The sequence below is a fragment of the Rhamphochromis longiceps genome, linkage group LG23 (genome assembly GCF_057381845.1).
Source record: "Rhamphochromis longiceps isolate RC_006_pf linkage group LG23, R_longiceps_female_GT1.1, whole genome shotgun sequence".
Taxonomy (NCBI): Eukaryota; Metazoa; Chordata; class Actinopteri; order Cichliformes; family Cichlidae; genus Rhamphochromis; species Rhamphochromis longiceps.
In genome coordinates, this window is record NC_140578.1 from 6,249,404 (window position 1) to 6,272,699 (window position 23,296).

Genomic DNA, 23,296 nt, shown 5'->3' on the forward strand with positions numbered 1-23,296 from the left:
GAGTTTATTTAACCCTTTCTTTGGACTTATCACCGTTGGCCATAACACAACCAAAGGTTACTTATTGATCCTAATTGCTACATTTGAGACAGTATTGGTCAACATGTCCTCATACAACAAGTGGCACACACTTCATTAATGTAATTGTAGATAATATTTGACCTAAATATGTGGGTCTTGTGATTTAAACATGTAGGTTAGATGCTTATCACAATGATTCCGTTATATAAAACACTCCAGTGTAGGTATATATATATAGTGTACGCGAGTATATATGATTACATAGTATATATGTGAATATATATGTCATAAATTGTGGAATTCTTTTTTCTGGCAGCCACATTTGGGACCAGCTGTAGTTCGTGTTTGGTTCATGCAAATGTATAACAAATTGCATTGATCAAACAAAGAGGAATTATAAGCATGGCATGGCAGCTAGATTCCTTTGGATCAAACTGAGCTGAACTTAATAAGTCGCCTAAGCCAGATAGAGCAAGATTGGACTAAATTGACAGTGATGCTTATTTATGCTGGGTTTTTACAATATTGGCCCACATTTATAAGCAAGGAGCCCAGCTATATATGAATAAGGTCAGTGTGCCATTGTCTACTTTACTTACATGAAGTAATTGTGCTCTTGTGATGTCACCAATGTCAGAAGGATTTAAGCACCTGGCAACCTAGAAGTGCTCCAGTTCCTGTGACCTGTTTATCCATTTCCTGCAAAGCTGACAGTAGTGCAGTATCTTCCAGACCAAGCTCCTTTCTGGACAGCTTTTGCAAGAGGATCTTAACAAAGAGGACAACAGAACTCCAGATTCTTAAAGGAGAGTTAAAGTATTGTAAATTGAACTAAAAGAGAAACAATACCCCAGAGGTACAGAGGTTTGGATGCCCAGTTGCAGCCCAAACACTCTCCCCACAACAAGGAAGTCATGATCCAAATCAAGTACTTCATACCATGTATTCTATACTTTTTTGGTATTGCAACCATCATGGCACACCTGCTGCTCATATATTTTTACATTTCAAATGATTAGTTTTAGAAGTATTTCTAAAAGGATTTCAATGCTCTCTCTACTCTTGCCACCCTAGATTTTCTCTTACTTGTCGTTTTCTATCTCTAACGTCAAACACACTTCAGGTAAAACTAAAACCTTTGACTGTGTGTTAATGGTGTAAAGAGAAATGAAAAGTCAAGCTTGAGATTTTTTTAATGGTAATTGTTCAGAATTAACATTCATTTCAGGTAAAGTAACAATTTAGAACAAATGATTCTGTAAGCCTTCAAATACAGTGGAAAGTTTTCTAACAGATTACTTTGATTGTCCTTAAAAGGGACAGAATCCACTTTACTTGTAAAAGCAATGAACCAGGCAGGTATCTCTGAAATCGTTAACCAGAACAGAGACTCAATCCTTTCACTTGCCTTAATGTCAGAAAAAAAGGATAAACTAATCTCAGTTTTTTGGTGGTTTAACATTTTTAGTAATTTCTGTTAGAGTACAATAGATTTATATTGTAAAAGTTAATGAAAAAGGTCTACTGGACTACAAGAACAAAAACTAAACTGCATTAGATGATAAATGTAATAAAGGAGTGATTTATTTTCAGTTTGCCATAGTTGATGGTTTAACGTGGTACAGCACAGAGGCGGTAAGGTTTGGGACAGCGTATGCCTCCCAACTGGAAATCCAGACTGGGCTGCTCTCCAGCAGGTGGCGAAAGAGAAAACCTTTGGAGGAGGGAAGTAAACAACAGGAATAACTCCATCCTGGCCAGCTGTTCTCCAAGACACACACGCTTGCCTGAGAATAAACAGTAAGTCATGAGTTTTATTCAAACAATTTTTTTTACTACACTTCTGCAACAAACCAAGGATGCATGCCATTTGGCTAAAAGAGTACAACCTGCAGAAAATGGAAGGAAAGCATCTCTCTTACGAAATTTACCATCCTTGTCCAGAAAGTGTTGAGGATTGAAAGAGTGTGGAGTTTCCCACATTGACTCATCGTGTAGGACTGAGTCCAGGGTAGCCAGTATCATGGTACCCTGAACAAAAAAAAAAAACAAAAACCCCACAAAATAATCTTAAGACCTGAGATACTGAAATTGGAAAACCAACAAGTAAACAAACAAACAAATCTAAATTGTTACTGAAAATTGGTTTAATTTGCCATATGACAGAATCCAAATCCAATTTATATAGCATTTTAAAAAAACAGAAACATCTTGATGCATGCTCATCCAGGTAAGTAAATATCCAAAATTTGATTCTTTTCATCTGGATGTAGCATTTTCAGTGGGAGAAACATTTCATCACTCATCCAAGTGACTTCTTCAGTCTCAGCTGACTGTAGGTTTCCCCAGTCTTATAAACAGTACATTTACATAATGACTGAAACCAGCCCACTGAAGGAACAATATGCTGGGAGGCCAGTTGGGGAATGGCTGCAATCACAGCATTGTACGATGGCGAAAGATGTACCCTTAGGCCCCCTCCTCGATTAAGAGGTGGTCTTTCCCTTTTCACGTAAATGGCCTCCTTGACTCCGCGTTCAAACCAGCGTTTTCACTTAGGCAGTAGTTGTCCTTCTCTCCTGGATCGGCTGGAACTTTCTTTTGGTGCCTTCCCATCTTTGACAAAAGTCCAGCTGGGATAACTACGTTTACTCAGGGACTTCTTGATGTGATGTTCTTCTGCCTCCCTGGTCGCTGTGTCTGTGGGGATTGTGTTATGTCTCTGTGTTGTAGCGTCCTGATGACACCCAGTTTATGCTCCAGTGGATGATGAGAATCAAACCTTAAATACCGATTCATATGTGCAGGTTTACAGTACAAATCAGATTTTAGATGTCCCCCATTACTGATGGAAATCTCACAGTCTTAGAAGGCTAACCTGCCATTTTTCATATCCTCCCTGGTGAAATTGATGTGTCGGTCCACGTGATCCGTGAATTGTGGTACGTCCTGAGATTTGATTTTCACCCAGGTGTCATCCACATATCTGAACTAATGACTTGGTGGTGTTCCAGGGTAGGATAGCAAAGCCCTCTTTTCCACTTCTTCCATGTATAAATTGGCCACGATAGATGAAACTGGGGAACCCATGCACACCCATGTTCCTGCCTGTAGAACTGACCCTTGTATGTGAAGTAGGCCGAATGAAGATACAGTTCCAAAAGCAAACACACTTGGTCAATGCTGAGAGTGGTTCTGTTGCTGAGGTTTGGGTCATCCTGTAATCTCTTACAAACTACCTCCAACGCTTCCGTGACTGGGATGCAAGTGAATGGTAAATGGCCTGTATTTATATAGCGCTTTACTAGTCCCTAAGGACCCCAAAGCGTTTTACATATCCAGTCATCCACTAATTCACACACACATTCACACACTGGTGATGGCAAGCTACATTGTAGCCACAGCCACCCTGGGGCGCACTAACAGAGGCGAGGCTGCTGGACACTGGTGCCACCGGGCCCTCTGACCACCACCAGTAGGCAACGGGTGAAGTGTCTTGCCCAAGGACACAACGACCGAGACTGTCCAAGCCGGGGCTCGAACCGGCAACCTTCCGATTACAAGGCGAACTCCCAACTCTTGAGCCACGATGTAACATCGTACGATGTAACAGTGAAGAGAGATGTAACATCGTACGAGACCATGGTTTCATCCACCTCCATAATGACATCTCTCATCTTCTCAACAAAATCCAAATGTAAATGTACTGTTTATAAGATTGGGGAAACCTGCAGTAAGCAGAGACTGAATAACTCACTTGGATGAGTGACGAAACGTTTCTCCCACTGAAAATGCTACATCCAGATGAGCAGAATCAAGTTTTGGGGTAAAAATCAGAAAGTTTGCCTAAAGTGCTGTACAAGAACAAAACAATAGATAAAATGAAGGATAAAAACATTCACATTTAAACACATAAAACATAAAAGCATAAAAAGCATATCAACTCACACCAGTCTAGACGCTATTGAATAAATGTGTTTTGAAAAGAGACTTAAACAGGAAGTGAAGATGCCTGTCTAACATTTAAAGGCAACATATTCCAAAGTTTGGGAGCCACAATTGAAAAAGCTTGTTCTCCTCTAAGTTTCAGCCTAGTTTTTGGGACAACCAAAATCATCTGGTTGTTGAAGTACATCAGAAAGGTATGGAGGAGCAAGACCGTTTAGGCATTTCTAAGTCAAGATTAGGACTTTAAAATTCATTCTGTGATAAACAGGAAGCCAAAGAAGAGGGGACAGGATAGGGAAGATATGTTCGTGCCTGTGTGTACCAGTTAAGAGACGGGCAGCAGCATTTTGAATAAGCTGAAGATGTGAGAGGGATGATTGGCTGACTCCAGCGTAAAGTGCATTGCAATAGTCAAGCCGAGTTTAGATAAAGGCATGCATTATTTTCTCTAAGTCACGCCTTGACAAAACTGACTTAAGCTTTGCTATTTGCCTTAACTGGAAAAAGCTTTTTTCAAGACAGAGCTGATTTGTTTATTACATTTAAAATCAGAGTCCATAATGACTCCCAGATTTGTGACATTCTATTTGATGTATGACCCAAGCCAACCATAATTAAGTGGGGTGCATGAGGTATTATTAGGCCTGAATATAATTACCTCTGTTTTGCTTTCATTGAAGCTCAAAAGGTTGAGAGCCATCCAAGCCTTGAAATCTTCAAGGCAGTTTAAAAGGAGTTGGACGGAGCCTGGACTATTAGGTGCTAAAAGGCTAGTGAGGTGAGCTGATGGAAAAAGGCCATGTAACATTGTCAAAAGATCTAAAAGAGCTATTTAAAACGGAAGCGATTTTATTTGGCCCAAATCGATTTTCCAACCCTCCAGATGTTAATTTCACTGTTTTGACCTCTTATTTGAAGAGTTCAATCACAAATCTTGGAGTAAAGATCGATTCTGCACTTACCTTTGATGACCACGTGAATGGGGTGATAAAATCAGCATTCTACCACCTCAGACGTCTATCGAAGGTCAAGCCCTTTTCTCTCCAAACGTAACTTAGAAATTGTAATTCATGCTTTTATTACTTCACGCCTGGATTACTGTAATTCCATTTTAATAGGGGCTGGGCACTTTGTCACGCTTACAATTAGTGCATAATGCTGCGGCTTGATTTTTAACTGGTAGAGGGAAATTCGACCACATCACTCCGGTTTTGGCCTCTCTACATTGGCTTCCAATCGAATTTAGGATCCTGTTTAAAGTTCATTTATTGGTTTTTCGGAATCATCAGAATCAGAATACTTCATTGATCCCTAGTGGAAATTATGAAAATTGTTTTTGAATCTTTCAATGGTTTGGCAACCATCTATTTGTCCGATTTGTTGAAGCCTTATGTTCCCACTCATTCCCTTCAGTCCCTAAGTCACGGCTGAAACTCAGAGGAGACCGGGCGTTCTCTATTGTGGCCCCGTTGCTTTGGAACAATCTTCCTCTTCATATTAGACAAGCTACATTTAAATTTCTTTTGACATTTTTTCAGTGTTTCCTGTAAAAATCTGACTTGCTACCTCTTTGTTCTAGTGTGGCTATTTTTAAGTATTTGTCAGTAAATACAATTACATTTTAATTTCAAGTAAAAGTAATTAAAATTCAATTTTATTAAAGAGGAATTATGCCCTCAGTCATAGGCTATATTGCTTTTGAAGACCTTTGAAGTCAGCCTCAAGTGGTTGAATTGGTAGAAAAGGAATACTTTAGTCTACAGCTAGCTGCCAGAAAGTATTATGGATTGTGTACCTTTGGGATTGTGTATTTATCCACTGTAGTTTCATTGCTTGTCATACGAAGCACATTGAGAGGAATGATGTTGGCCATTCTCTGAATCTCATGAATGACAGCATCAGTATAGGGCATGTTTTCTCGGTCACTCACAGAGGGCTGTCTGGACGAACCAACCACAGCATCGATCTCAGCTTGAACTCTCTCTGCACAGTGAAAACAGGATACAATCAGAGTGTGTATCAAGGTGTTAAGGTTCACAATTGAGGAGGGAGAGTACAAACCACCCATGGTCCAGAAGGTCTTGGTCAAACAATGATTTTAATGACTACACACGTGTGGGAAGAACACTCTGTACGCCGACAGCAAGTGATCTCCGACTTCCTCAAAGCATAAACAGATATTTTATAGCATCAGGGTTTGATTTACTGACGCCCCTTCATGCGTCACAGATACATTTTATACATAGATCAGATCAACACCACAATGACTTTTAACCCAGAAGATCATCTTCTATTTTCATGGCTGGTACTTTCCGTTCTTGTCTTAAAGTGAATTGTTCCTCTTTCTTGCCGAGACATGACTAATCTCTCCTCTAAATAAATCTAACTCATGTGTGTGTGTATGTTGACCTCACATGCTCTCTGTGTCACCTCTTCACCTACTAACTGTCTGTGTCTCGTCCTCAAATGCTCTTTCTCAATTCACCTGTTGCACTTCTGACCTTTCACCAGACCAGAGGCTCACTGAGACTATATGTATGTCTTCTACTAAATAAATGTTTTAACCAAGAACTTCTACTAAAACCTTAATATAAAATGACCTGATATAAGTGTTTTGTAAGCATGTATTGCAATTCCTTCTATGGCTCCAAGTCACTTGCACAATAGATTGTCCGGACATCGCGCCGAACAAAGCTTCCAACCCCCAATTAATTGACCGAGCTCCAACTCTTTAATAAGCACAGATATGCATTGTGTATAAAATAGTCATAACTGCACCTGAAATACAAGGTCAACATAATAACTGTATGCATAACATCTTAAGGCCTTCTTAAAGCTATCTGTTACACTGTTAAAGCCTCGTCTTAGCCTGCTGCTCAAAATAACTTCCTGCTTCTGCAAACTCTCTGCAAGCCTGTTTCCTGTCAGCCTGTGACTTTTAGCCTTTCTGAAAGACACACACTGTTCAACCCCTGAATGCAATATAAACTCCAGATTATATTATTAATGCAATGGTAATAATGATGATTATTTAACAATAGCAGTAAAATAATTTCCCTGCTCCACGCTCCCTCTCTCGACCTCTGGAACACCAGAGGTCGCAATACATTGTGTCCTCGCTCAGACCCTCTCTAGCCGTCCTCTGGCTCAACCAGCTCCCATTCGAGAACACTCCATGTGTAAGCTTAGGTTTTCTCGGTCCCTCTCTGGTGGTTCAGCAGGCCTCGAGATCTCCAGGATCCTCGCCCCTCCTGTGGTCGCTGAGATCTTCTGCAAAGGAAACAAAACACCTTTTCCTGCATCTCCCTAACTTATCCTTTTTGGGACTCTGTAATCAAAAGCCTGATCCTAATTATGTTCTTAACTTATTGACTTATATTTATATATATTCTTCAACGTTACTCATCCCTTTAAAACTCTTTAAGCCCTGCTTTCACGTCCGGTTGCTCGCTCTATTTTCCTATCTGATCATCGACCTACTGTACACAAACTGTCCACCTTTTAACAAAAAATCATTAGAACCAGCCTATTCTACTAAAAGCTCCAAAAGAAAAACAACCACTTTAATCAATTAAGTTTAAGCATATAAGCAATTACTCCTGTATACATTTCATCATAGCTAAATGCTGCCTTGAAACAACTCCTGTGTGTTAACACTAACTTCATTTTAAAACCTCACATTTCCTATGTTATCACCTGTTTTTGGTATAGCCTTTTTATTTCATTTGCTCCCTTTAATGTAACAATACCTTCTAATTCTAATTTATCAGACTTAACCAAAATATATGCTTTCCTTCCTCTTTGGTCCTTCTTTAAGTTCAGTCAAAAAGCTAAATGAATTTGAGGCCTTTTGCCTGGAATCAATACTGTCATGTGTGTTTCTGTGTAATATCTGTCTGTGTAAGCCTACATTATAACCACTACTTCTAGAAATCAAACCTGTTCTCCTCCTTCAACCCTCACTAATTTTCCCTCTAAGATTTATTCACAGCTTTGAAAAACCGGCATTGTATCTTCTAAACAGGATTCAGTTCTTTAATCCTTTAACCTTAACATAAAAATAACCGTTTCAGTTTTACCATATCCAAATGATCAAAAACCCCAAAAGTCCTAAAATGATCCTAAATTATTAAACAATTAAATTAATAAACCCTAAACCCCCCTTTATCTTGATACATTTCATGTGTCAAGATACTATACAAAACTTAAAATGCTCAGTTTTCCCCACTCATGTTCCAATCTATATCATAAAAATAAACTTAGAACAGTTATCAGTCATGTGTTTCTTCAATTAATGGTAACTGAGTTACATCAAAAAATATTTCCCCTTTAGCATTTGGCATTCTCCCAACAATATACTATAATCCCATAATCTAACCCCAGTCAACAAAACAAAACAGAAATTTTCTCTGGTAAAAGCAAATTGTTTGTCCACATTTATTCATCCTCACATTCACTCACACATTCACTCCATATTTTTGCTAATAGTGGAGCTTCCCGCGTCAGATTCTCCACCCTCAGCAAAATGAGCTCAGTCATTTTTTATTTTCCATAGGAAAATATTTCTTTATGCTTTTGGACTGGATTGACTCGCATAAAATCCTTTTTACAGGGACTTACGACCTGAATAGTCCCCAGGTAGCTTTCTCCTCAGCCAATTGTAATCTGGAAAGCCCCCTTATATTTGCTCCTCCCGAGAATTTTCAGCGCCGTTATTCACTGTTGCAGGCCTCCTTAAAACAGAAATGAAAAAATAGAGCTGATTATTAGCTCATGAGAACACAAAACAAAATCACCTGACAGGTTTTCTTTAAGTGCACTGTTAAAAATAATGGGCCCAATTTTAGACATGTCCATGTTTCCTAAAACTCCCTCTATTAAAAACAAAAACAACAACAACCCGAACCTAACCGACAGAATCAACCCATCACCACAACAACCTCAACAACCTTAAACACACAAAAGTTTTGCCACCACATAATTTCACCTCCTCAATACACCGAAAGTCTCATTAAAACCACACAATTTGCACACAAAAATCACCCCCTTTAACATACTTAAATTCAGCATAAAACCCCCTTACGACAACATATAATCACTAAACTATAAATTTCCTACCCAAATCTGCACTTCTCTTGTCTGCCATGCTTCCTCTTCTGAAAGTCACTTCCTCAGTCACACACACACAGGAAGCTCCTACGTCACCACTCACTCCAGCTAATGTGCATACTGAGTCACTCCACAAAGGTTATTACAGTAACCTAACACTAAGTGAGAAACTAAAAGTGAGTGTAAAAAAAGACATTCCAAGTCATTAATACCAATACTGGATTACTGGACTACTTAATAAACTATGAAATATAAACAGAAACATGAACAGGAAATATATTTTTAGTTTTAGCATTTGTGAATTAGTTAACCTTTGTCAACACAACAAGCAAGAGGAGACAATCGAGCATATATCTATTAAAAAGTGAAAATATAAATGTTAATCTGCCATCTTTACAAAATGCAGATTTTATATTGTCACACATATGCTGGACTTCTTGTTTCCTGATATATACTGCTGTTTTATATTAAAAGAAAGAATACAATTGCACATTTTAGAGTAACAGAAACTAAAGTTAAAGAATTAGATCTTCTCTGGAAACTAACAGAATTTTTATTATTTCTAAACAAAAATTTGACATGACAAAATACAAGGTGCCGTTGAGTATTACATACATACCTTGTATATCAGGGTAGTAGATCATGTAAAGCAACCCCCAACGTAAAGTAGTGGCAGTAGTTTCAGTTCCAGCAAAAAACAGGTCCATGGTGCAAGCGTGTAAGTTACTGAGAGAAAAACTTGAATCTTTCTCCTCGTTCTATCAACGGTCCAAACAACAGAAATTAAAATCTGTTATCAAACTTCATTACAAGACCAAAACGAACAAACATAATAGAGATCGAGCACAACACTCACCTTTGCCATTTCTATAAGAAAGGCATCAATATAGTCTCTCGGTGACGCTGGGTCAAGGATTTCTCTGTGTTCTCTGATCCTGATATCTACGAAGTCCTTTATCTCTTGTGTCAGAGTGAAAATTGTCTTATGAGGTCCAGGTAGCCACTTCATCAGCCAGGGAATTATGTTGTACATCTACACCATAGGAAGATAGATTAATCCATATTTAATGACTGGATAAATATTCATGTGGCTGTGTGCTCCACATATGAAGCTGTGCATTCGGAAAATTATGAATAAAAATCTAGCGAAGGATTCCACAGCAGCAGAAGTGGTGGTAGAAATATAATTGCAATATATTAGAGGGCAAATTCAGCAAACTTTTTTTTGTTTGTTTTTGTTTTAATGAGACAGGATGCACACTCCACCAAAGCTGACAACGATGACAAAGATGTCATTTTATAGTCACAATATTTAATTACAGTTATTTAATTTGCACATTTTAGTTATTTAAGACGCTTAAATTTGGCTTGTGCATTTTCGATAAATCGTGATGTAATGTGATCATTGCATGATGTAGCACGGTAGGAAGAGGTTCACCTGTATTGAAATGCTTCCCTGTAAGCGCACAACTTCTTTGAAGTTATGAAGAATGGACTGGTACTGCTGATCAGTGTACTCAAATCGATTCCCAAACACCAAACAGCAGATGATATTTGACACAGCATTATTTATCAGTAGCTGGACATTAAATGGCTTTCCTGTAAATGAAGACAGAAAATATAGTGTCATGGTTAATGTGTCTGAGGAGCGGACCCAAAAGCAGATACACAAGGGACAGGACTAAAATTTAACAAAAAGCGAGCCATTTAGTTTGGCTGATAACTACAACAAAAACAAAAGCACAAGCAAACAAAGGTGAAAAACTACACAATAACTTAAACTGGGGAAAAAACTAGCATAGGACAAGGAAAAGCTCTAACTATAAACCTACAAATGAACATGAGAAACCCAAGACTAGAGAAACATGACATCCATGGACCATGAGGTGAGAATAACAGGCAACCTGAAACTAAACAAAGGGAGACAGAAGACTTAAATACACAGAAGGGTAATGAGGAAAGTGGAAACACATGGGGAACACAGCTGTCACAAATTAACATGACGGCACAGGGGAAGCAAAACTAAACACACTGAATATGGAAACACAAGACTTTCAAAAAAAACCAAAAAACAGGAAACATGGGAAAACATAACCTGGGACACACAAGCTTGAGATGAGTGACAGAGAGAGAGCGAGGGAGGAAAGATGAGAGAGAGGGGGATTTGAACACTGGGGATACAGCAAAAGGGAACGAGACATGTTGGGCTGAAGAAACATACATGGACAAACATAACAGAGAGGGGAGACATGGAACAGAACATGAGGAGGCATGTAAACAGGAAGGGGAGATGAGACACCTTGCCCAGACAACATGGGAATAAATATGACAAAACATACAGCCAAAGCATAGAACTACTAAATAAGAGAAAACTAAAACTTTCCTTTAATTAAGTGACATCTTAATTAAAAAAAAAAGAAAAAAAAAAAAGAAAACTAAAACTTTCCAAAACACATTGAATTCACAAAAGAACTAAGACCTCAAAATGCTGGGTCACAGACAAAGCCCCCTGACACATGGGGGACAAATACCCATGTCATAACAGTAGGTAAACTACTGAATGGTGGCAATAAGCCTTTCTATCGCAGAGAAAGGTGGTGATCTTTGGACTCTTTGGAAAAAAGCATAGATGTTTTTTTCATGCCTTGGTGTTCTGTGAAAGCCTCTGAGAGATACTGGCACTCCTGCTGGATGTATAACTCCAGGGTCTTCTTGCCAAGACCAAAGTTTCTTAGGGTATGAAGAGCAAATCTCCTCTGCTGCCTCCATGGATAACCATTTGCTATCGCAAGACCTTTGAACACACAAATACACAATATTAGACTGAATGTAACAAACACTAGCTACATGCTTACAGCTCTGATTTGGTGTCTCAATTATGCTGTTCACTGTATTCAACACTAACTAAATATCTTTTTTTTTCAGTGAAAAAAGAGAAAAACAGAACCTTCATTGCCAAATAATTCTTCAAACAGTGGTACGGTGGGTCGATCTATGAAGTCGTCTCCTTGCTGGACCAGGGCTTCTTTCACAAACTTGTAGCTATTAATGACCACGGTTCTTCCACCAAAGAGTCTGATGGTGAAAATGTTTCCATATTTCTTTGCAAACTGAACAAAGACAGCAGGCAGATGTTGTGGTTCAACAGTACTCAGAGAATTAATACTGCTTCTACATCCTTACTACAGATACTATAAGATTGCAGCAATGTTGCCTCATTAATATTATATCTCTTAACAAGAACCCAAACTGCAAACACATGAGAAAATATTTAAAAAGACAATATAACTGAAAATGCAGCTCTGACTGAACCCTCTTGAGGTGGTCTTCAAAAACCAAACTCAAGCAACAAACCTTCTCTCTTGTGTGAATAAAGGCAACTGTAGATAAAGTTCACTGAGTTAATGATTGCCAGAGTTTTAAATGGCAACTTCCCTGAACTTGTCCTTAGTACTTTAAAAGGTGAAGGTCCTTTTACTATCCATATTACAAATATTCTTCCACTGTGGAAAAGTAATGGGTATTGAAAAAAGATGCTCCTTTAATTCTTGGATACTTTATTATTAACTCTTCGGAGGAGGTTATGTTTTTGGTAGCATTTATATCCATGCATGCCAGCATTTTGTTTGTAAACCTGAAAGCTCAATAGTAAAATTTGTTGTTATTTATTGTTTTTGTTGTTATGCAAATGTATTTGCAGCCAAATATCTTGTCATATTTTGACCTCGAATGTAATTTATACATTTCATATCTGCCTTTCCTTTCAGGGTGACCCCAAGATGCGTCATATCTTTAAAGAAAGTTTTATTGAGAGAAAGAGAAAATTAGCTAGAAATATACTGTAGTATCATATTGTATAATAAGCTCAAGTTATTTATATTCAGTTCTTTCAGTTCTTGTTAGGAGAGACGGCATCCATCCCAATTTGGATGGAGCAGCTCTCATCCAACAGCTAGACCTCAGTGCAGCATTCGATACTGTTGACCATAATATCCTATTAGAGCGATTAGAACATGCTGTAGGTATTACAGGTACTGCGCTGCAGTGGTTTGTATCATATCTATCTAATAGACTCCAATTTCTGCATGTAAATGGAGAGTCCTCTTCACACACTAAGGTCAATTATGGTGTTCCACAGGGTTCAGTGCTAGGACCAATTCTGTTTACATTATACATGCTTCCCTTAGGCAGTATCATTTGAAGACATAGCATACATTTTCACTGCTATGCAGATGACACCCAGCTCTATCTGTCCATGAAGCCAGATAACACACACCAATTAGTTAAACTGCAGGAATGTCTTAAAGACATAAAGAGCTGGATGGCCGCTAACCTTTTGCTTCTTAATTCAGATAAAACTGAGGTTATTGTACTCGGCCCTGAAAATCTTAGAAATATGGTATTTAACCAGATTCTTACTCTGGATGGCATTACCTTGGCCACCAGTAACGCTGTGAGGAACCTTGGAGTCATTTTTGACCAGGACATGCCTTCAATGCACATATTAAACAAATATGTAAGACTGCTTTCTTCCATTTGCGCAACATCTCTAAAATTAGAAATATCCTGTCTCAGAGTGACGCTGAAAAACTAGTTCATGCATTTATTTCTTCCAGGCTGGACTACTGTAATTCATTATTATCAGGATGTCCTAAAAACTCCCTGAAAAGCCTTCAGTTAATCCAAAATGCTGCAGCAAGAGTCCTGACAGGGACTAGAAAGAGAGAGCATATTTATCCTGTTCTTCCCTTCATTGGCTTCCTGTTAAATCCAGAATTCAAAATCCTGCTCCTCACATACAAGGTCTTAAATAATCAGGCCCCATCTTATCTTAATGACCTTGTAGTACCATATCACCCTATTAGAGCACTTCGCTCTCACACTGCAGGCCTACTTGTTGTTCCTAGAGTATTTAAAAGTAGAATGGGAGGGAGAGCCTTCAGTTTTCAGGTCCCTCTTCTGTGGAACCAGCTTCCAGTCTGGATTCGGGAGACAGACACTATCTCTACTTTTAAGATTAGGCTTAAAACTTTCCTTTTTGCTAAAGCATATAGTTAGGGCTGGACCAGGTGACCCTGAATCCTCCCTTAGTTATGCTGCAATAGACGTAGGCTGCCAGGGATTCCCATGATGCATTGAGTTTTTCCTTTCCAGTCACCTTTCTCACTCACTGTGTGTGAATAGACCTCTCTGCATCGAATCATATCTGTTATTAACCTCTGTCTCTCTTCCACAGCATGTCTTTATCCTGTTTTCCTTCTCTCACCCCAACCAGTCGCAGCAGATGGCCGCCCCTGCCTGAGCCTGGTTCTGCCGCAGGTTTCTTCCTGTTAAATAGGAGTTTTTCCTTCCCTCTGTCGCCAAAGTGCTGCTCATAGGGGGTCATATGATTGTTGGTTTTTTCTCTGTATCTATTATTCTATGATCTACTGTACAATATAAAGCACCTTAAGGCGACTGTTGTTGTGATTTGGCGCTATATAAATAAAATTGAATTGATTTTACAAATCAATACCTATTATCCATTAATATAACCATAAATATAACATTTTTGTAATTAAAGCTACCCTTATCTGATTTTTACTCCACTAACATCTTAACGTACTTTTAAGGAACAAAGAAAGAAAATAAATATATTACAAATAAAACACTATTCCCTTAATAGTAAACATGTGTACCTCTCTGAACTGCAGGTGTATTCTATCAGGCCTGATGCGATGAATGTCACCGAGAAACGGGAGAGCCCACGGTCCAGGTGGGAAGTTTTTTGGCACTCTGTTCTTCCAAATATCAGACAACAGCAGGAAAACACAGAGAAATATTAAAATGCTCCTCCCATCTATCCACTCCAAGCCAAGAACACTGTATAATGTCTCCATTTAAAGTTCTTAATGTGGAATGCTGGATTACTGCAGTGTTTTAACTGTGATGCTACCAAGAAACAAAGTGCGATCAGATAAATGGGTGGACTTCCTTAAACACAAAGGTGAAGGAAAGACTCGTGTTTGCGCATCTGGACTTCAAAATAAAAGCTGGTAATGGTGGGGTTATTTTTAGTGTTTTCACATGTGGGACCTTATTGCTTGCAAAAAGGCTACACGAAGATTATGAATGAGTTTCCTTTTTAAATTCCTTTAAGAGACCTTGGATTGGCCATGGAATTGTTTGAACTAGTGTTGGATGTGGACCCAGTAAAAGACCTTTCCCAGTGAGACACAACCGGTGAATGCTGGGATGTTCCTACAATATTTATGTTAAGACTGTTGCACCCATGTAATGTTTAAATGGCAGCTTGGTGATTTTTAGCCCTGGTTGTTGTTTTTTAAGGCCCAGGCTTGTTTTTATTGTAAATAAATGAAATGTTCTTGATCACCACACTGCGGGTTTTGTACTCCTTGGCTATCATTCTATTTTTTAGCTGCTCTCCAACCAATGGAAAGGATTTTTTTTTATTTTTTTTATTTATTTAGTGATATAAATGCTGGCAGCACAAGGAGATGATGAGTGAGGAATAAAGAAGATTCAAAAATTTTAAATTAAAAGCAAGTATAAAGTTATTCAAATACAGTAAGAATGATCAAATTAAAATTGATCACTGGAGAAGGTGATGAAAGGAAAGAAAACATATCTAAACTTCTCAGGGAGGTTTTTCACAGGAATGGTTGCCCTGATGGAAAAGGTTCGGTTAGTCTTGATTCTCACCTGAACTGTGGGACAACCAGCAGAGCCTTGGCTCATGGCCTTAGTTTATGACCAGTGGTGTACGATGACAGGAGATGTGATAAATATACTTTGGCTGAAGCTCATAGAGAGCTTTAAAGGTCAACAAAAAACTCTTAAAACTAGTTCTATAATCACTAGGTAAAGCCAGTGAAGAGAAGCTTAAATATGAGTGTGGTGCCGCATTTTGGAACAGCTGTAGTTTGTGTTTGGTTCAAGCAAATGTATAACAAATTGCATTGATCTAACAAAGAGGAATTATAAGCATGGCATGGCACATAGCTAGATTCCTTTGGATCAAATTGAGCTGAACCTAATAAGTCGCCTAAGCCAGATAGAGCAAGTTTGGACTAAATTGACAGTGATGCTTATTTATGCTGAGGTTTTTACAACATTAGCCCACATTTATAAGCAAGGAGCCCAGAATGTGAGGTCATCGAGCCATAGTCTACTTCATTTACATCTATAAATTAAGTAATTGTGCTCCTGTGATGTCACCAACGTCAGAAGGATTTAAGCATCTGGCAGTGGAGTGCTCCAGCTCCTGTGACCAGTTCATCCATTTCCTGCAAAGCTGACAGTAGTGCAGGATCCTCCAGTCCAAGCTCCCTTCTGGACAGCTTTTGCAAGAGGATCTTAACAAAGACGTTGCAGCCCAAACACTCTCACAATGACAAGGAAGTCATGATCCAAATAAAGTCCTTCATACCATGTATTCTATACTTTTTTGGTATTGCAACCATCATGGCACACCTGTTGCTCATATATTTTTACATTTCAAATGATTAGTTTTAGAAGCATTTCTAAAAGGATCTCAATGCTCTCTCTACTCTTGCCACCCTAGTTTTTTTTCATTTTCTCTTACTTGTCATTTTCCGTCTCTAACGTCAAACACACTTCAGGTAAAGCAAACGACTTTGACTGTGTATTAATGGTGTAAAGAGAAATGAAAAGTTATGCTTGAGATTTTTTTTAATGGTAATTGTTCAGAATTAACATTAATTTCAGCTAAAGTAACAATTTAGAATACATGATTCTGTAAGCCTTCAAATACAGTGGAAAGTTTTCTAACAGATTACTTTGATTGTCCTTAAAAGGGACAGAATCCACTTTACTTGTAAAAGCAATGAACCAGGCAGGTATCATATACTCTGAAATCCTTAAACAGAACAGAGACCAACTCCATTATTTCACTTGCCTTAATGTCAGAGTAAAAAGGATGAACTAATCTCAGTTTTTCAGTGGTTTAACATTTTTAGAAATTTCTGTTAGAGTAGAATAGATTTACATTGTAAAGGTTTGTCAAAAAGGTCTACTGGACTACAAGAACAAAAACTAAACTGCATTAGATGAAACATGTAATAAAGGAGTGATGTATCAAGCTGAGAATCAGACATTTTTAGTTTGTGATAATTCATGGTTTAACGTGGTACAGCACAGAGGCGGTAAGGTTTGGGACAGCGAATGGCTCCCAGCTGGAACTCCAGACTGGGCTGCTCTCCAGCAGGTGCAGAGAATGAAAACCTCTGAAGGAGGGAGGCAAAGAACAGGAATAACTCCATCCTGGCCAGCTGTTCCCCAATACACACACGCTTACCTGAGAATGCATAAGACAGCGTTATTCAGATAATTTACAAAATATTAAATCGTACCACATATTATTAGTGCACCTCTGGAACAAACTAAGGTTACAGTGAACACCTATGGCCTACCAACCAACAATACGTAAAAAATTGCTTAGGCAAATAAAGACATTGTGGTGGCAAGACGATTACAAGGAAATACAGTATTGGGTTTCATTTTGCTCTTTTTAGAGTAGAACAAGAGGTTTTAACTTCCAACCAACCTGCAGAAAATGGAAGGAAGGCCTCTCTCTTGCGAAATTTACCATCCTGGTCTAGAAAGTGTTCGGGGTTGAAAGAGTGTGGAGTTTCCCACATTGACTCATCATGTAGGACCGAGTCAAGTGAAGCCAGGATTATAGTTCCCTGAAGAAGTATGACACAAAAACTGATCACTTAGAAAGGACGTGATAATCAAACAAACAAACACTTGTTGCAGATTGTGTACCTTTGGGATTGTGTACTTATCAATTGTTGTGTCCTTGATTGCACTGTGAGCCAGATTCAAGGGGATAATGTTGCCCACTCTCTGGATCTCATGAATGACCGCATCAGTATAGGGCATGTTTTCTCTGTCAGCCATAGACGGCTGTCTGGATGAACCGATCACAGCATCAATCTCAGCCTGGACTCTCTCTGCGGAGTGAAAACAGGAAACAAGTTTAAAAATAAACAAAGTAAACTAACTGAAACGACTGTGTGCTTTTAAAGCTATCAAGAATAAACTCAGAAAAGTAAAAAATTGTCTTTGTTAAGTTGCTCTTTGTTAACACAGCAAGTATGAGGAGTCTACAGGACAATCACTCAAATACCTTCACACATGGTTTTGACATTGTCATCCTGATTCTGGTCTTCCTGTTCCCTTACAAGTTCTACTCATTTTAAATTAACAGAAAATGTGAAAACAAAAAAGTGATAACTGAAACTGATAAATTTAAAATAAATTTTTAAAACTTAGAAAATTCAAAACTATGCTGCAAAGATGGCTGGAAAAAAAATCCTAATACCACTAACAATAAATATGTGATAGCAAGATAATTACAGCAAATGCAGGCATGGTGGATATTATGCACACCTTGTATGTCAGGGTAGAAGATCATGTAAAGTAGTCCCCAGTGTAAAGTAGTGGTTGTAGTTTCACTTCCAGCAATAAACAGGTCCATAGTGCATGCACTTAAACTGCTGTGATCAAAAACTGAATCACTGCCCTCCTACCAGAGACAGGAATAAATAACTGTTGACATATTTCATTTGAAATGCAAAAAGGAAAACACAGCACACCACTCACCTCTCCCATTTCTGTGAGAAAAGCATCGATGTAATCTCTCGGTGATGCTGGGTTAAAGTTTTCTATGTGTTCTCTGATTTTTGTTTTTATGAAATCAGTTACGTGTTTCGTCAAAGTTAATATCTTCTGATGAGGTCCGGGCAGCCACTTCACCAGCCAGGGCATTGTGTTGTACATCTACAGAACAGAAAGACAGTTACCAAATTATATGATGGTCTGGTAACAACTGTGGCATTTCTACCTGTGTATTTCTCTATGGTACTCAAAGGACCCTGAATTAACATGTGTTGGGGAATCCCACAGCTCCTAAGATGGTTATAGAAATCTAATGTCCAGGGAAAAATAAAATCTTTCCAAACCTTATTTTGGAGCAAAGCCAACAAACCTTTTCTAATCTAGATAATGATTAATACAATTTCCAAATATGGCTCCTGAGTAGCAAAATTATTTCTAGAGGCGCTGATCAATACATTTGATTCAATAAGGAGATGTTTGTAATTTTTATGTATTCTTGACACGTGTCTAAAAGGGGTTTACCTGTGTCCCTATGGTTCCCTGTAGGCGTTCCATCTCAATGAAGTCACTAAGAATAGACTGATACTGCTCATCAGTGTACTCAAATCGATCCCCAAATACCAAACAGCAGATGATGTTTGACACAGCGTTGTTTAACAGTGGCTGGCATTAAAAGGCTTTCCTGTAAAATAAAGAGTACAATGTGAATAAGGCTTGTTTCAGCTCTGCAAGAGTAATGATGTTTCGCAATGTCTGATGATTACACTAATGCTTTAATAATAATAATAATAATAATAATAATAATAATAATAATAATAATAATAATAATGGATTGGATTTATATAGCGCTTTTCTAGGCACCCAAAGCACTTTACAATGCCACTATTCATTCACTCTCACATTCATACACTGGTGGAGGCAAGCTACAGTTGTAGCCACAGCTGCCCTGGGGCAGACTGACAGAAGCCAGGCTGCCATATCGCGCCATCAGCCCCTCTTAATGCATGCTTGTCTGTTGGAAAGTTGGAAGAAACACAAAATGATGCATATGTATCAAACAGAAAAATATGTGAAAAACAGTGTGATATTTTTATGCCTTGGTGATCTGCAAAAGCTTCTGTGAGATACTGGCACTCCTGCTGGATGGATAACTCCAGGGTCTTCTTGCCCAGACCAAAGTTTTTGAGTGTATGAAGAGTAAATCTCCTCTGCTGCTTCCACTGATACCCATTTGACATCAGAAGACCTTTGAACACACGCACACACACACACACACACACACACACACACACACACACACACACACACACACACACACACACACACACACACACACACACACACACACAGGTAATAGAAACTAATTAGAACATCTTAATATCCCTATTTTGGCAATTCTGATGCTGTTTGGGCATTAATTATAAGGGAGATTCTTTTGAACAAAAAACAAACAAACAAAAAAACCCACCATTATTTCCAAGTAAGTTTTCAAATGAGGGTAATGTGGGCCGATCTATGAAGTCTTCTCCTTGTTGGACCAGCACATCTCTCAAAAGCTTGTAGCCATTAAGCACCACAAGTCTTCCGCCAAAGAGTCGAAGGCTGAAAATCTTTCCATATTTCTCTGCAAACTGAACACAGAGAGTGGACAGGTAATGTTGTGCGTATGAAAACTGTGTATTTATACATCATTTTGCATTTAATAATTAGTGATCAATTAAATCTGAATCTCTTGCACACTGTGTTTTTGTCCTGTCTCCCCCCCTCACCCCCAGCTGTTCGAGGCACATGGTTGCCCCTCCTCAAGCCTGGTTCCTCAGGAGATTTCTTCCTGTTAAAATGGAATTTTTCTTTCTCATTGCCAAGAGCTTGCTCATAGAGGCGTTGTTGTGGTTGTATTATTGCAGAGACCTTGCCCCAGCAAAAGAAAAAAAAGGAGGCAGATATTGTTTACATGGGGGTATTGCACTAGAGATGGTACAATAAGGTACAGAAACTTAAGGCTCACTCCACTAATCAGAAAGCAATGCTATAAATCTTGGTTTTTGGGAAAGTTTTTATCAAGTTCCAGTCCTCGAGGGCCAAGTGTGGAATGGAGCAGGTGTGATGAGCTGTCCGTCATGGAGAACAATTTGTTGAGTGACCTCTAACCCTCGCTGACTGAAATGCCTCCAAATGCTGAGCGGTGCTGCTTCCAGCTTTGCAGATTAATTTGTTCATCATTTTGGCATCTCTGGCACTGATGCTGTCCCTACTTGTACACAGCATCACTGCTGGTCCTCCAGTCCAATCTATCATTCAGGTGAAAGTACCCATATCTGTCCGTTTCAGCCTCCACAACCATGATGTTGATGGGCATAGACCCACTGCAATCCAGAAGACAGTAGAAGTGGAGACACCCATACTGAACAGCTTGCCTCTCCGCAGAACTGTTTGGAAGGTATTAAAGGCACTGAAAAAACATGCTGTCGGCCCTCTTCAGTTTGCTTACCAGCCTTGTAGGAGTGGAGCATGCTGCAACAGGTAGATAATTCCTATCACACTACACTTGGTGTATCGAGGGTAGGTGGGAATTTTTGTTTGACATTTTTTGTAGACTGTACTATTTTCACTCTTCATCATGCTGCTGTAACACAACAATGCAGTATTGATCTATCTCTCCATCTATAATTTTCAGTGAAACACTACAGCTCACTGAGCTGTGAGCCAGAAGAGGAAAAGTGGGGGTGGCCCACAAAGTAAGAATCCAATGAAATATTTGCATCACCTAACAGTTAACATGAAAAAATAGACTTTTAAACATTAAGTACTGTAGTACTGCAATTTTATTTAGTTGGGGATAAGGGGATATATATATATATATACATACACACACATGAATTTCTAATATTTCAAAACTCTAAGTGGATTGAGCAGTTAAATAGTGAAACAGTCGGCACCCGTACCATAATATAAGTAAGAAAAGCGCAACAACATTGTAGGGGAAGCTGGCAGTGCAGCTAACTTTAACTCCACACCGAGGGCTCACATGGCTGCGGTCTGGGTTTTGAAGCCTTTTGTCTCTGAGCTAGAGAGACGGAGGTCCATTTCGCCATGTAAAACTAATGTGAAATTCTAAGCGTTTGAAAATAAATTGTGAAAATAGGTCATACCTCTGCGAATTGCAGGTGAAATCTGTCAGGTTTGATGCGATGAAGATCGCCGATGAAAGGAAGAGCCCAGGGTCCAGGAGGAAAATTTCTCGGCACTCTGTTCTTCAAAAAATCAGCCAGGAGCAAAAAAACACACAGGAATATCAAAATGCTGCTGAAGTCTATCCACTCCAACCCGAGGACACTGTATACTGTCTCCATGTCTTCACTTTTTTGTGACTGTTGAACAAGTCATTACAAACCACGTGAGAATGTTTAGTCAGCTGGTCAGATGAGTCAGAAATGGGTTACATAAACTTTATGGTTAGTCGGTAGTCTCAAGTGACAGTTTGAACTCTGTGCGTATACCGTATCTTACCGCACCCCGGAATGTAAAGCCTTTACGGCTTCTGGAAAGCGTTTAGCTCCAAATTGCAGCGTACACCAGGTAGTTGGCTCGGATCACGTCTGTTTAGAACCTCCAAATAGTCTCGGTGTGGTGGTTTTGGTCCGCAGGTCCGAACCGCGATTAAGGTGTTCACACCTGTACAAGAAGCGAGAAGCACAAGCAAGTAAATACTGCATGTGTGAGAGCTGCCTTAACTGCGCCACTACAACGGGGAATATCTCATTTACGTTCAATACTGCCTTGTCCCAAATGCATGCAGCAAATGTCCGCAGTGTACTTTTGCCCTCTTGCTGCACCACCCTTCTCTCTTGCTGTAGCCACCTGCATCAGGTGCGGGGGGGGCAGTGGGCAAAAAGCAATGCAGTATCAAATGATGGGCATTGCAGCTGGATGCTGGAAGGGGTTCCTTCCAAAGAATATTTATGACTTTATAATATTTATGACTTTTCTTAAGAGGGTGTAAAATAAAATATCCCCTATTTAAATGCTGCAGAATCTGCATATGTAAATCACTTTATTTCATGCACTTAGTTTCTTTGTAAAAATGTGTTTAGCAAACAGAATATGTTGCAGTTACAGCAGTTGGTGGAATTTTTAGATTCTCATCAAAATCCATCACATCATAGATGAGTGGAAGTAGGAATCTTCACTTGCTGAAAGATGGTTTAACCAGATGTGTTCAGCTTCAGTAGATGTTCCTAGAAACTGATTTTTTCTGGACAGAGACATTGAAAGTAAAGATAAAGAACACCTCAAGTGTAAGACTATAAATTTTTCAAAATTTGCTTTGCATACAAAGTTAAAGTGTCACGATCTGCAATGGCAGTGGAAAGAGGAGGAGGATCCAAATGCAGCCACAGTGCGTGAGTGATATTGAACAAGAATCTGTTCCTAGGATTTAGTGTTTAGTTGTAGTTTCCTTTTGGCTTTTGTTTTCAGTCTCGTACTGCCTAAAATAAATGGCTTGCTGATTGTTAACGCTTACTTTCGCCTTCCAGTTGTCTGCATTTGGGTCCTCACCGCTCTCCATGTG

At 39.0% G+C, this 23,296-nt stretch overlaps 2 protein-coding genes across 7 annotated transcripts; both read right to left on the minus strand.

Annotated features, from left to right (window-relative positions):
* Window positions 1-1,206: 1,206 nt before the first annotated feature.
* Window positions 1,207-15,170, minus strand: LOC146641118 (cytochrome P450 2J4-like). Of its 4 annotated transcripts, none has more exons than XM_085397912.1 (9): window positions 14,757-15,170; window positions 12,052-12,188; window positions 11,742-11,872; window positions 10,517-10,677; window positions 9,935-10,111; window positions 9,698-9,836; window positions 5,765-5,952; window positions 1,911-2,052; window positions 1,207-1,808 (listed from the first exon to the last, which is right to left on the minus strand). In XM_085397912.1, the coding sequence occupies exons 1-9, from the start codon at window positions 14,955-14,957 to the stop codon at window positions 1,633-1,635; spliced, it is 1,452 nt and encodes a 483-aa protein (XP_085254038.1). In that variant the 5' UTR covers window positions 14,958-15,170; the 3' UTR covers window positions 1,207-1,632. The 4 variants fall into 4 exon arrangements, with proteins under 4 accessions (XP_085254038.1, XP_085254037.1, XP_085254036.1 ...); XM_085397911.1 differs by having other exon boundaries at window positions 1,953-2,052; window positions 11,723-11,872; window positions 12,026-12,188; XM_085397910.1 differs by having other exon boundaries at window positions 1,944-2,052; window positions 11,723-11,872; window positions 12,026-12,188.
* Window positions 15,171-16,761: 1,591 nt separating this feature from the next.
* Window positions 16,762-22,538, minus strand: LOC146641119 (cytochrome P450 2J2-like). 3 transcript variants are annotated; one of them, XM_085397919.1, is made up of 7 exons: window positions 19,624-19,730; window positions 19,246-19,405; window positions 18,709-18,885; window positions 18,496-18,631; window positions 17,869-18,056; window positions 17,645-17,786; window positions 16,762-17,395 (listed from the first exon to the last, which is right to left on the minus strand). In XM_085397919.1, exons 2-7 carry the CDS (start codon window positions 19,276-19,278, stop codon window positions 17,220-17,222), a joined length of 852 nt encoding a protein of 283 aa, XP_085254045.1. In that variant the 5' UTR covers window positions 19,279-19,405; window positions 19,624-19,730; the 3' UTR covers window positions 16,762-17,219. The 3 variants fall into 3 exon arrangements, with proteins under 3 accessions (XP_085254045.1, XP_085254046.1, XP_085254044.1); XM_085397920.1 differs by lacking the exons at window positions 19,246-19,405; window positions 19,624-19,730 and adding an exon at window positions 21,876-22,538; XM_085397918.1 differs by having other exon boundaries at window positions 19,246-19,649.
* Between the last annotated feature and the right edge of the window lie 758 nt (window positions 22,539-23,296).

Coding starts and splice junctions, on each gene's coding strand:
- LOC146641118 (XM_085397909.1), bottom strand. CDS start 14,957: ATGGAGACATTATACAGTGTTCTTGGCTTGGAGTGGATAGATGGGAGG. Junction 5,953..9,697: donor CTACTACCCTGATATACAAG/GTATGTATGTAA, acceptor TTCACTGTGCAG/AGAGAGTTCAAGCTGAGATC. Junction 1,809..1,910: donor TTTCCTTCCATTTTCTGCAG/GTTGTACTCTTT, acceptor GTTTATTCTCAG/GCAAGCGTGTGTGTCTTGGA.
- LOC146641119 (XM_085397920.1), bottom strand. CDS start 22,076: ATGGAGACAGTATACAGTGTCCTCGGGTTGGAGTGGATAGACTTCAGC. Junction 17,787..17,868: donor ATAAGTACACAATCCCAAAG/GTACACAATCTG, acceptor ATACTTCTTCAG/GGAACTATAATCCTGGCTTC. Junction 17,396..17,644: donor CTTCCTTCCATTTTCTGCAG/GTTGGTTGGAAG, acceptor ATGCATTCTCAG/GTAAGCGTGTGTGTATTGGG.